The sequence below is a fragment of the Cryptotermes secundus genome, unplaced genomic scaffold, assembly GCF_002891405.2.
Source record: "Cryptotermes secundus unplaced genomic scaffold, Csec_1.0 scaffold816, whole genome shotgun sequence".
Lineage (NCBI taxonomy): Eukaryota > Metazoa > Arthropoda > Insecta > Blattodea > Kalotermitidae > Cryptotermes > Cryptotermes secundus.
The window spans coordinates 2,043,241-2,057,324 of NW_019724601.1; the positions used below are offsets into that span (position 1 = coordinate 2,043,241).

The following is a 14,084-nucleotide window of genomic DNA, read 5'->3' on the forward strand; positions in this document are numbered from 1 at the left end:
ACATAATAATACATACACATAAATTAAAATTATAATTCCCATACATAAAACATAATATACACTGTCATTAATTGCTTCTAGTTTTCACCGTACAACATATCTTTGTAATGTTCACGGGACTTGCGAATTCATTTCACGTTGTCATTGTCTCGATAGGCCACTTTTATGTCACTGGTAAGTATCATCACCACCGTTTACATATTTTTGAAGGAATTCTTTGAAATCTTTTGTAAAAGCTACCACAGCTCGTAGCTCGTAGATACGTACCATAACGAAACGTCGTGTTCGTTAAAAAGGCGAAGAATTTATTAACTGGCTTTGTGACTGCTAGTTTCTTGAGGGCTCTGCTCAATGGAATTGATTCACTGCTGTCATATTAAAATGTAAATATACAGAGCGTTCAATCAAAGAGGAAACTTCGCAACACCGTTGACCGGGCCCAATATTCCTCGCAGATTGCCGCTGTAACTGTAACGGCGCGCGTTTATCAGCGCTAATGACTCATTCTGCTATCAGCAGTTACAGCAGCAATCTGTGAGGAATGTTGTGCCGGGTCAGTGGTGTTGCCAAGTTTCCGCCTTAACTGATCGCACTGTATTAAGGACACAATATTTTGATTTCGTTTTATTCGCACATATAGAATTTATTTGCAACAAGTAGGTGGACATAGTTCTTGCAGAAAATTCTTGATACCAAGAAATGTTTCCTGAAATGTACACGTGTCGCGCGCGGTGCTCCGAAATTCATTCCGCAATTCCAAATCCGCAGATTGCAAAAGCATTTATTTCCTAAACTGTAGGAGAGAAAAGAATTGTTTCCCGTGTTGATAGGCCCATTATTTCGTATAATATACATCACTGCAAATTCCTGGTACTCATTTCTGCTAGAGGCTGAATCGACCCCAGGACCATAGTGCGGCTGCAAGAATTAGATCAACTGAAAAAGTCCAATGATCATATTGGAATCGAACCCGCGACCTTCCGGCTTGTAGCATAGTGCCTCAACCAACCACGCTACCGCAGTGGATCCGACTAAATATCCACTCTGCATCCTCCTGAGAAGGGCCAGGTATAAAAACATGGACAGTACTGGACGACCAGGGTCTGTTACCGACAGGGTCAAGGATTATTGTCTTTGCCATAATATCTACGCGGTAAAGCCCTCTGTGCCGCGTATCCAGCGGGTACCGAGGAAGTTTCCACAACGGCAAAATTAAATTCTTGCGCCGTGCTTCTAGACAAAGTAGTGAAGACCAATGCTGCATAACTTTACCATTCGGTGATTCAGTTTTCTCTGAAGGTAAAGTTGTACCTGTACTTAACTAATTAAGCCCTACGCCACGGAGGCGTATGGGGGAGTGGATGTGTAGATCCACGTTTTCTTGACCTCGGCACTAGTTGGAGGTGAGTGGTCTCTTTCACGCCCCGGCCGCTTTACCCCAGGGGAAACAGCCCCCGGTACCCATTGGATAGGAGACTGGGTGAGCCCCAGAGCCGGTCCGGACATGAAAAGAATATTCTTGACCCTACCGGGGCTCGAAATCCGACCCCTCAGTCGTCCAGCCCGTTGCCAGTCGCTATTCCAGATGCTTCAGTTTTCTGTACTAAGCGTTGTCGACATTAAAATTTAGCGTCTAAAAAAATGTACTGTAAGTGAACGTACGTCTCTCATTATGACGTCATGATTATGGGACTTCCTAAATGACCTAATTCTTTATGAAAAATGTCCTACTGAACAAGTGCTGGGTAGTTACCTTTTCAAGATCCATTCCATATTCTCAGAATAAATTTTTTACCCTAGTTAGGGCAGGTTCAAAATGGATCTTAGAGAGATGTGATGGGATGGTATGGATTGGATTGATCTGGATCAGGATAGGGACCAGTGGAGGGCTCTTGTGAACACGGTAATGAACCATCTGGTTCCATAAAATGCTGGGAAGTTCTTGAATGGCTGCACAACTGGCGGCTTCTCAAGAAGGGCTCAGCTCCACGAGTGAGTTTTCCAGAGTTTCTGTCGGTGGATTCCAAACAGGCCAGAGTGGTCTAGCGGTTAAGCTCTATATTTGTAATCGGGAACTGATCGGTTCGACTCTCGGACGGGATGTCGTCTATTTTGACCAAAGTTTTTCGTGCTTTTCTTCAGTTCCTCAAGGTAATTTTTAAGGAAGCACCTCGATTAAGATACGACCGTATCCATTCAAATCCTTTCTTGTTCATCATTCATCAATCAGGCTACTGTTCAGCACTCTATAGTCTAAATGTTGACAATGTCATAGAATAACCCACACAGAAAAAATAGAATAATTCTCGAAGAATACTAGAAAACAGGCTCCGATTTCTTCCCTCTTACTCCTTTAAATTTCACTGTACATATTCACATATTAATTTCATTTGTTAGTTGAGAGAGCATCGTTTATACAGTATGCAAAATGTTGTTCCCCCAAATCACCGGACTTCCTTCAGGTTGATATATTCTTGTTTGTCCAGTTTGGTAGTTATTGTACATATTGATCCCCTCATTCCATTCGTCAGCTGATGATGGATCGCTTACATAATACGCAAAAATTAATGTCCCCCCAAATCACCGGACTTCTTTCAGAATAGATTTGGTTGTACAGTTGGATAGTTTCGTAATTCTTTTCTTTTTTCGTCAAGCTTTTTATAGATTCCGCAAGAGTTAAACTCCAGGATCCATTGCTGGCTATCACTGTGGTAGAGTTCTAGGTCCGGCTTATTCACCGGGAGGATGTTCTCTGAAGATCCGGGGTAGTTTGAGCAGTTGTCTAGGGTGTGTTCAGGAATAGTGGCCTCTCTCTGGTGGTGGTGACACTTAGCTCAGCATCACAACTCCATCTCCCACTCGGCTTGAGAGATATCGTAAGAACAAGGCGACCTCTCTCCCGAGTCGGGTTTTGAGATCATTTCTTCCGATGGCATAACTCCTGCCGTTCGCATATCGTCACGGACCTGGGCAAAAAATAGACATCACATGTAATTTGTAAAGTATTTAACACTTTAAGATCTGCGAATAGAATTTTCTGACGTAAATTTTCCTCTGTTAGATAACCTTAGTTAGGGATTTCCGATGTGATATAGGATTTAGTAACAAGTGGAGTCTTCGTGTCAGCCCCTTTGATGACTTCTTCGCAGATCTGGACAAAAATCAAATATCACGAACAATGGAGATCCATTAATTCTCATCTTAATAAAAATATAAGTTTCAAAATCGCATGATTCTTCAAACATTTATCACTATTATATAATTTAAGATCATACAAACTTAAGATCCGTCGGCCATAATGGTGGTAATGTTGGTGAAAGGGAATTGGAGACTACAAGAGTGGGGTGANTCCGTGCCTAGTGGACCCAACTGGACTCCACCCCCACTATGCGAATTTAAATACAAGACTAAAGAAGGTAAGAGGAACCCGATGAAAAGGAATGGAGACTGAATGATACAGTTTCCGTAGATGACTCATTAAACTCTCACTGTATGAATAAGTTATTTCAAACCTGAAGGAACCTTCTTTATGAATTCTCCTTGGTGTCTTGGCTGTGGAACCTCGCCTGCTTCAGCAGACGGGCTAATGAATACTGTCTTTCCCTCCGATCAGTACACCCTGTTTAACTGAACATTTTCCACCAGGGATAATTGAGGCGGAATATATTGCTCTCATTGAACTAACTTTGCGAAACTGAATTATCGTTCAACGAGACGGGAAGGAGCTAATGCACGGTTTGAATTGGTAAGGATACACCGAGCGGGTTGCAGAAGGGGCAGGGCTCTACGACTATATTACTTAAGTGCTTGGTTCGAATCACCGCCTCTGTGATCTAGTGGTCAGAGTTCCTGGCTACAGATCCAGAGGTCCCGGGTTTGATTCCAGGCGCTACCAGATTTTCTGAGAAGTAGTGGGTCTGGAACGGGGTCCACTCAGCCTCTTGGGGATAATTGAGGAGCTGTTTCAAGGAATAGCGACTCCGGTTTAGAAAACCGGGATTAACGGCCGTGGGAATTCGTTGCGCTGAACATGCAACACCCTCTATCCGTTAGAGTCGGCACTAACTTCGCCGACAAAGGGCGGTCGCTCGGTCGGTATAGTTCGCTTGCGGACTATAGGCCACGGAGTTTAAAGGGTGGAAATGATCGGGAAATATGATAGTTACGCACTTGAACTAATGGTTTATTATGTTATTTAACAACGCTTTTCAGACACACAGGTTGTACAGGATTGAATGAGACTGGAAGAAGATTTCGCTCGAGGATCTCAGAGTAAGGGTCTGACAGCCAAATAAAACCCATGTTTTAAAACAAATATTTTGGATTATGGATTTGAGGTTCTTACTCCTGTGACTTCATAATATGGTATTCTGCCTTCTAACGTTTTGTATTTAGGATAGAGCTGGACGTTTTGGACGAATATATTGCCTCCATCTTCAGGACAGAAGAGTAAGCCAAGCAAGATACCATCAGAATCCGGCATCGAGCATAGCTTTCCGATTTCTTGATTGGCTTATTCTTCGACCCTGAAGATGACAGTGATATATTCCGCCGAAACGTCGGTATCTTCCTGAACTATACGATGTTACAACCCAGAAAACCGCACTATAGTCTGTGTTTGAAGTCGCTACGATTCGGATATTGTTTCTATTTCCGTCTTCACGAGGAAATGATACAAATGCCGCTTCGGTAATTTCGTTTAAGAATAACTCCATCGAGGGGCCTAACAGATTGAGTTTATCTTTTCATATCCTGCATATCTGAGGACGAAAGTAGAATCGATTTTCGAAAGACTGCGGTCTTGAAAAACTCACGCGAGTCCAGAGTAATATTTTTATACAGAGGATCGTTGGTAAAAAAACCGAGGTGAATATTTTTGTTTTATTTTTTGATTTATTTAAAGACTACGTCAATTGTTCACACTACATAGTATGACACTGTGAGATAAATAATGATTGGGAAGGCATATGGAACGAAGCAGTCCTGACTCAAGGTACTATACCGGAGTTTGCCTACGGGTACTTAAGAGAACAGCCATAACCCTCAGTCAGGATATTTGTTGCCCTGGACGAGATCTGAACCCGAGTGCTTCCTGAATACATTTCAAAACTGTTAGCGCTCACGATAACTTGCTAGGTCAGACTGCATTTGAACATTGCAACATTTAGTCTCGATATTGCCATGTTCTTATCATCCCACATGTAATTCATTGCTGTATCTGAGCTACATAACTTGTACTCTTCTCCAAGCATAATTTTGAATGATAAAGTCAAGGAGGATGAGGTGGGCAGGGCATGTAGCACGAATTGGGGAGGCGAGGAATGCATATAGGGTATTGGTGGGAATGACAGAAGGAAAGAGAACACAGGGAAGACCAAGGCGTAGGTATGTAGACAATATTAAAATGAATCTTAGAGAGATAGAATGGGATAGTATGAATTGGATTGATGTGGCTCAGGATAAGGACCAGTGGAGGGCTCTTGTGAACACGGCAATGAATCTTGGAGTTCCATAAAATGGTGGGAAATTCTTGAGTAGCTGCAGAATTGGCGGCTCCTCAAGAACGGCTCAGCTCCATGAGTAATCAAGCATCTGTATATGCTCGTAAACTGTATAGCTTTTTTGTTTCTTCCCGATCTATATCGTTCTTGTGAATAAGGTTATGAGGTTACATCTGTTTCTGAAACTGTATGTACTTCTGTGCGCTTGCTTCTGGGAAGTTCCGGATTTGTGGGCAGACGAGCTGAAACCAAGACCGCAGCACAATTCTCCATATCTCCCTATCGTCTGTGACTATTTCTCTCTCCATTCTTTATGACTTTGTCGTACCTCACTTGATCTTTGTCTCTTAGTCTGCTTCCAGCTCTTGCTCAAGCCTGGATCTACAAATTGATCTAATTCCACTGAAAGAGTACAGCGCGGATTCAAATTGCTGCCGATTCATTCTCGAATGTTTCGGACATGGTACAAACTGCACAGGTTTCTGTTAATTATTCACGCAAAATTGGATGGGTGGGGGGGAATTTGGGCAGCCAATATAGTGAGAGGCCGGCCACGGTACCCGAGCGGTCTAAGGCATGTACTGTCTTCGCTCGCTTGGAAATCGGGATTGTGGGTTCGAATCCCACTCAGGGCATGGATGTTTAGTTTGGTGTGTGCGTCTTTCTGTGTTTGTGTACAGGTAGAGGCCTTGCGACGAGCTGATCACCCGCCCAAGGAGTCCTACCGAATGTGTAAGATCTAGAAAAACCGAAATGACCGGAGAAGTTCATGGAGGTAGGCCTAGGCCCACTGAGGCCATGTACGAGTATAGACAAACCAGTTTATTGCTATACGATGTTCATGCATTTATAATTTTTACTTTTTCCTATATGCAGGCCTAATAAATGGAAGCATGAGTGGCATTTAGGGTCCAAAATTCTTTCTAGAACAACAGCTCAGTCGGTATTGAGGTCAACCTGTTTTAACGTTACATTTCCGGTAGAGACAAATGTATTTCTCTTTTATATAGCGTTCAGATTGACCTTGGGGTTCTTCCGGTCTCATATCCAACGGCTGCCAACGGGTCTTTCTTAGGGGTAAAGCGGTAGGAGCGTGAAACTGACCACTCACTTTCATCTAATGCTGTGTTTCCCGTACATCTTCATGAACTGGTGTTTCATCAACTGCAGGGATGTGTATCTTGAACCAGAACATGGTTGTAGGGAAGTTATTGATGGAGAATTATCATCTCGCTGATGCTATGGGATTATATTGGAAACTTTATCGGCGAAGTTGCAAATTACGATATGAGAGGGGGACTGGAAGCCCAACGTTGCTATTCTGTGCGACGTATCCTGCTGAGGCACGGGATAAAGTACAGAGCCTAGAACTTCGTGAAATCTTATACAAGAGAAAGGCTCTGAAAACTTAGGAAGTAATAGGGGTTCGGAAGGCGGGGGGAGGAGATTTTAACTTCATCGACAAAATGGGCACTGGATAAAAAGGTAAAGAAAAAAAGGGAGAAAACTTTTAGAGTTAAGATTTCAGAGTGTCGTGTCGCAACGCAACCAACAACTGTTAAGTTGACTTGTTGGATTGGATTCGATTAGAGCCTCATCACAGGAACGATCCAATATTAAACTGCAATTTTTTTCTTACATTTATTATTAACCCTTCGAAATAGGGGAATTAATATAATATTATGATATGACGCCTGAAAGTCGAATAATATTTTTGCTAGGCAACAGCTCGGTAAATACATACCCTCGGAAGCGATCACACTAAAATATAGAGGAAGTGGTGTTTTCTGTGGGGGCCGCCCCAAGGCTATATAAGGAGGATATAACGCAGCTAGAATGACATAAGATAGACATGATCTACTCTGTAAAGCCTGTATTGACAGAGAACTTGCTATATGTGCGAAAGTGCATTTGATTGAAGGTCAAGCATGTTCATAAGAGACGACCCAATTTTAAGGCCAGTGAGAATGTTATGTATGGGCTACGATAGAAAGGGTTCAGTTTCCAACAAATAAAATCTCTGGTCACGTCTCAAGGAGCTTGGCGCCAAGACGGAACTGATCGGCGGTAAACCGCCAGCGGGAAAGGAATTTTGACTTTGAATTTGACTTTGACTTTGAGTTGATCCAGTCTGAAGGCGGGGTCGAATACCTCCATCTTATCTCTGCGAGTCGCAGGAGGCGATGAGAAGGGAACCCAGTGCCTGGGGGTATAACCGGGCCACCCTGTTCCTGGGGGATATAAATACGGGGACCTGGCCCTCCAGGTTGTGGGAGTCTCGAATCTGAGTCGGTAGAATATGGTCATGAGTACAGCGCTGGCGAGGACCAGCAGTAATTCTATGTAATATAGCCGCAAGTGTTCAGTTGAAAAATAAAATTACTGATCGTGAGTCTCAAGGGGATTGTCGTCAAGATGAACTGATTGGTGGTAAATCACCAGTCGTAAAGTAATTTTGACTCTGATTCTGACTAGAATGACAATTGAGTTGAGTGTCGAAAGTTAGAATTTGGCAGAATACTGGTAAGAGATGAATTAGGCTGTGAAAACAAGACTTCGTCATGTGCGATTTGAAGTGAGACCGTTATAAATCCGTTGCCAGGATACGACTAGTAAAGACTGAGAACCCTAGTGTGTGTGCAGCGGTTAAATATAAAAGCGCTGTATTGCTTGTAGTCCCGAGAGGATTGTATTAGGTGTCAATAAATCCAATCATCCAACCCAAAACCCCGTCTAAAAGTAACAAACTCCCTACATGTCACAACATTTAGTTAACATAGAGGCTGTTACCTTTTCTACTTTGGCAAATACTCTCAGTAAGTTGAGCCCGGCCACTTTTTTTAAGTCTCCGACTGTCCAGTGTCCGCTTCTTAAGAGTTCAGCGAAGAGTTCAGGATACATAGAGACGTCCTCTAAGCCTCGCGGTGTCCTGAAAGTAAAACAAGAGTGAAACTGCTTGCCGAAGGACTACGTCTCCTAGGTTTTATACAGGGTGATTCTTTAGGAAGAGACCCAGAATTATTAATTATAAATCATGCACTCGTTTACAGGCGAAAAAGATATTGGCAACATTTTGTACTTAATATTACTGATCCGGTGACGGCCTGCCCGGCTTGTGCCATTTTCGTCAGTCTGTGATACCACGTGATCATTCTTGTCATCGTGGGTGTAACAATTACGAACGTGGAGCGTCGTATCAGCTTGCGTCTCTGGGCCGAGGGAAACTAATCTCAGCAACCTCTGTAAGCCAATTACCTCCACATCTACCTAAGTGTATAGGCTATTTCCTACGTTTCGTCTTCGATAATATATTATGTTGTTTATAATTATTCAATTGGGGCCTCCTCCCAAGTGAATCACCCTGTATATATATATATATATATATATATAACGCTAAAAGATGTACCTGAATGGAGACCTCTTGGTGTTTTGTGTTTACTGCAAATATAAATATATTGCAAAGCAGTCGTAGTTTGTATTGCCTGGGCTGCGGAGTACACGACCGAGGAACCAGGTTTGTTTCTCGGCGTCGGCAGAGATATTTTTCTTCGCCACAGTGTTCATATCGACTATGGTGAAGAACCAGTCTCGTATCGAATGGGTACCGAGGCTTCTTTCTCCATGTTAAAGCGGTCTGAGCGTGAAGCTGGATGCTCACTTCCATGTAGTGTCCAGATTAAGAAAACGCCAAGCTATATCTCATGTTCCCATATATTTTCATGGCCTGATGCTGAATTAAACACAGGCACAATTTTACTTTTACCTTTACATATAAAGTTGTCCCTGTGCTTAACTAATTAAGCACTACGCCATGAAGGTATATCGGGGAGTGGATGTATAGATCCACATTTTCTCGACCTCGGCACTAGCTGGAGGTGAGTTGTCAGTTTCACTCCCCGGCCGCTTTAACCCCGGGGAAAGAGCCCATGGTACCCATTAGATAGGAGGTTGGCTGTGCCCCAGAGCCGGCCTGGACGACGTGGAGGAGAGAGAATCCTTGACCCTACCGGGACTCGAACTCCGACTCCTCGGTCGTCCATCCCGTAGCCAGTAGCTATACCGACTGAGCTATCCCGACTCCCACCTTTATATATATATATATGTTGTTAAACATTTTATCACCCTGTAGATATTTTATACCACACTGCACAAAGCAAAAAAATATTTTTCGAAACGGCAGTAAATTTATCTATGGTGTTGTACGTTCTTTATAGTGAAGGCGATCACAAGCTCAAATCCAACATGATAAGAAGTTTTTACCTGTTGATACCATCGAAGTCCCCACCAACACCAATATGGTCCACACCAATCAAGTCTCGAATGTAGCTGATGTGCTCTGAAACCAAAAGAAGGGCCACATTGAGCCGAAGTGTTTGGAGTAAGATCCGGTCAAATTCGGAACTGTCTAAAATGGTAGGCTTGAAAGGATTCTGACGATGGTACTTCTTTTGGCTTGTTTTGGACTTCATCCATCGTCTGGTATGTAAAAGACCACGATGTTTCGAAGACTGGATCTGTCTCCGTCCTTTCTGCCAGTGGGAAAGATAAACCTACTCAAATGGGCCCGTTAGAAAGAGCTCTATTATTATTATTTTGGAGGGGTGGGTTTCCCCATGCACTGCAACTATTTATTGATCTATTGTGCATCCCCTTTTACTTATTCTAGTAGTAGCGATGCCATTCCAGTACTAGTGCTCACTATCAGCCCCTTTCTGCCAGTGAGATCGGCCCTCTACGGAAGTGGTACCCGATACTTCCCCATCTACCGGAGGACTTGTTCCCTGAAATTTTCCGCCCTTAAAAATTTGACGACCTCCGCCGGGTTTGAACCCTCGTACCTTGAACCATGAGGTAGGAACGTTACCCCTAGGCTACGGAGGCCGCTCTAAAAAGAGCTAATCTCACTGATTAGCCAAACTTCGGTCTGTAGAAAACAACATATGAACAACCGACAACCGGTTCCATCAGTGTGAAATAAGAATAAAATCACAGTAAAAGATATGATAGAAAATTTGTGCCAAGCATGCACATGTCAACAATGTAAAAAACAGAAGTATATATTAAATTCCAGGAATTCAGTTAAGAACGAAAGTAAGAACTTGGATAATGCACACCTAATCTGTGTGGATAAAGAATCGAGCCACCACGGCGACTTCCGGGACTCAGACTAATCCCCGGAGCAAAACTTGAGAAGTAGTGGAAGCCATTAATATTCATGAAAACTTGCATTTTTTATTTTTTAACACCTTCTTTTCCTTAGAATATGCCATTAGGAAGGTCCAGGGAAACCAGGTGGGACTGAAATTAAACGGGACACATCAGCTGTTGGTCTACGCCAATGATGTGAATCTGCTGGGTGATAATGTAGATACCATAAGGAAAAACACACAAACTTTAATTGACGCAAGTAAAGAGGTTGGTCTAGAAGCAAACACTGAGAAAACTAAGTATATGTTGCTGTCTCGTCACCAAAATGCAGGGCAAAATCATGATATAAAGATAGGAAACAGATGTTTTGAAAATATGGCACAGTTCAGATATTTGGGAACAACGATAACAGACGAAACCTGATTCAGGAGGAAATTAAGAGGCGACTGAACTCGGGTAATCTTGCTACCATTCAGTCCAGAACCTTCTGTCTTCTCGTCTGTTGTCCAAAAACATAAAAATCAGAATATACAAAGCTATAATTTTGCCTGTGGTCCTCTATTGGTGTGAAACTTGGTCTCTGACATTAAGAGAGGAACATACACGTAGACTGAGGGTGTTTGAGAACAGGGTGCTGAGGAGCATATCTGGACCGAAGAGAGATGAAGTGACAGGAGGTTGGAGAAAACTGCATAATGAGGAGCTTCATAACTTGTACCCTTCTCCAAGTATAATTAGAATGATCAAGTCAAGGAGGATGAGGTGGGCAGGTCATGTAGCACGAATGGGGGAGACGAGGAATGCGTATAGGATATTGGTGGGGGATCGCCAGAAGGAAAGAGATCACTAGAAAGGCCCAGACGTAGGCGATAGGATAATATTAAAATGGATCTTAGAGACATAGGAAGGGGTGGTATGTACTGGATTGATCTGGGGAAGGGCCCTTGTGAACACGGTAATGAACTTTCGGATTTCTTAATTTGTTGTGAAATTTTTGAGTGGTTAAGCAGCTGGCGGTTTCTCAAGCACGGCTCAGGTTCAGGGTGTTAATAATAATAATGAGGTAAAAAATATAAAGTTATCCCTGTAACAGGCCGTGAAGGCCCACATGGTTGTGAGACGTCGATGTTCCTACATTTTCTAGACAATCGGCTCACAGATGGCGGTGAGGTTGTCAGCCTTACGCGCCGACCGCCCTTTACGCCCCAGGAAGATTCCTGGTACTTATTTCTGTTACACGCCGAGTCGACCTCAGGGCCATAGTGCGGTTGGAAGAATTAGGTCAACTGAAAAAACCATGACCTCATCGGGAATCGAACCCCCCCGCGATATTCCGGCTTGTAGCGTAGTCCCTCGACCAACTACTCTACTGCATGCCCCAATAATAATAACAATAATAATAATAATAATAATAATAATAATAATAATAATAATAATAATAATAATAATTCTGATACTGTCAACGGTAACGTGATCTAAAAGCAAGTGATGAAATTTGCAGCTTGGCAATTAGTCTGCGATGTAAGTGCGATCAGCTCCAATTAGGGACATCTCTGGGAACTGCCTCACACAAAATTCAATTTGAGCATCACGTAACTAATGAATAAACGCCACTGGTCCCAGTAATCTCCACTGTACGTAGCGCATTCTGGTGTTATTGAATTAAGTGTAACGAAACACCTGCCACACGCACTCGATACCATTTCCGTTCTAATTCGATTAATCGACCACTGATATCGATGTGCTGTAATTAGTCTATCGATCTTCGTGCATCTTTTGGATTTACAGTGAAATACCACTGCGATATTCTGCTTCACTCTACTGTTACGTCACTATTAATCTTCAGTGAGTGAGTGTTTTGACTGTCTAGCTGTAACGTTGCTTTTGGACGGTGAGAACACTCACCCACTGAAGATTAATACTATTGTGGTTTGCACTTCATGCAAATGGCCGGTGTCACGGTAGCCGAGTGGTCTAGGGCATGAACTGTTTGGCTAGCTCGGAAATCGGGATCATGGGTTCGAATCTCACACAATGCATGGTGGGTATGCGTTTATTCTGTGTCTGTGCTGTCCTGCGTTTAGGTAGAGGCCTTGCGACGGGCTGATCACCCGTCAAAGGAGTCCTACCGTCTGTAAAATGATCATGGAACTGAGAAATCAGCCCTACGCTCCAAAGTGGCAGCAAGAGGAGAGGGGACAAAACTTTATGTAAATTTGACGTTCCTAATTAGAACAAGTTTGGAAATACTTAACCTAACTCCTTGGTTAGTTACTATAGGATTCTGACGATGGTGTATAACACACAGAGATATTGGGTTTTCGGACTTTATCCATCGTCCTGGTTTTTAAGATAACTAATAAAAACACGACGTTTCGGAAACTGGATCTGTTTCCGTCCTCAGGTGATTGAGGCTAGCTCTTTCTGAGGGACCCAACAGAATAGGTGTTTTCCCCTCACCTGAGGACGGAAACAAATCCAGTTTCCGAAATGTCGTGTTTTTATTAGTTATCTTAAAAACCAGGACGATGGACAAAGTCCGAAAACCTAACTCCTTGATGTTCAGCGTTCTTAAAAAACTGTCCTCGTGGAGTACCGTGTTGTGGAATGTGACGCAATATTGTCCGCTAGGAGTTAAATCATGTTTCGGAGGAAGGTGCAGCTTCCATCTTCAGTATCGAAGATATGATAAGCAAGTTGCGAGAGCCACAAGTGGAAAATATGATTAGAGCTTACTAAGCATATATTTCACCCCAAAATGGAGGCAATACATTCCTCCGAAACGTCGATGCGCTTCTACCGGACTACACGGCGATATTACTATTCGTAGTCAATACTGTCCCCACCAATGGTATCTCCATCTTATCGTGGTGGTGGGGTTTGAGAACTCCTGAGACTCTGAGAGCTATGCCGGCGGTAGCGTAGCTACTGGTAGGGTCACCCATGCCGGACAGGTCAAGGGGTAGGGGCCAGAGATGAATACCGTGGTCCTCCAGGTTGGGGGTTGGCCGTGAGGCCAATAACCTCAGAAATCCGAGGAAAGTGTAGCCGGACGGACCTATTAAAGATGACCTGGAAAATGTTTAAAGGATTTGAGAATTGGATCTTGGAATGTATTATCTCTTTACAGAGCCGGAGCACTGAGAATGCTACTTGAACAACTAGATAGCTATAAACTAGATATCACTGCTATACAAGAACTGAGGTGGTTGGGTAAAGGAGTCATGGAAAAGAGGGATCATGTTGTACTCTATAGTTGCAGGAAGAAGAGTCACATGTTTGGAACAGGTTTTATTGTTAATAAAAAAAGGAAGCATCTTATTTTAGACTTTCAGGCAAAATGTCACAGAACATGTAGGCTACGAATTAAGGGAAAGTTTTTTAACTATAGCCTTATTTGTGCATATGCCCCAACTGAAGATAAAAGTGATGAGG

At 43.0% G+C, this 14,084-nt stretch overlaps 1 protein-coding gene across 2 annotated transcripts in view; it reads right to left on the reverse strand.

The window, feature by feature from the left end:
* Window positions 1-1,926: 1,926 nt before the first annotated feature.
* The window catches only part of LOC111862506 (dipeptidase 1), a 214,131-nt gene continuing 201,973 nt past the window's right edge, over window positions 1,927-14,084 (reverse strand). For both annotated transcript variants that reach the window (XM_023847979.2, XM_023847978.2), the window contains 3 exons: window positions 9,762-9,837; window positions 8,292-8,430; window positions 1,927-2,966 (listed from right to left, as the gene is read on the reverse strand). In XM_023847979.2, the coding sequence (XP_023703747.1) occupies window positions 2,841-2,966; window positions 8,292-8,430; window positions 9,762-9,837 (341 nt within the window). In that variant the 3' untranslated portion in view covers window positions 1,927-2,840. The remainder of the gene's footprint in view (window positions 2,967-8,291; window positions 8,431-9,761; window positions 9,838-14,084) is intronic.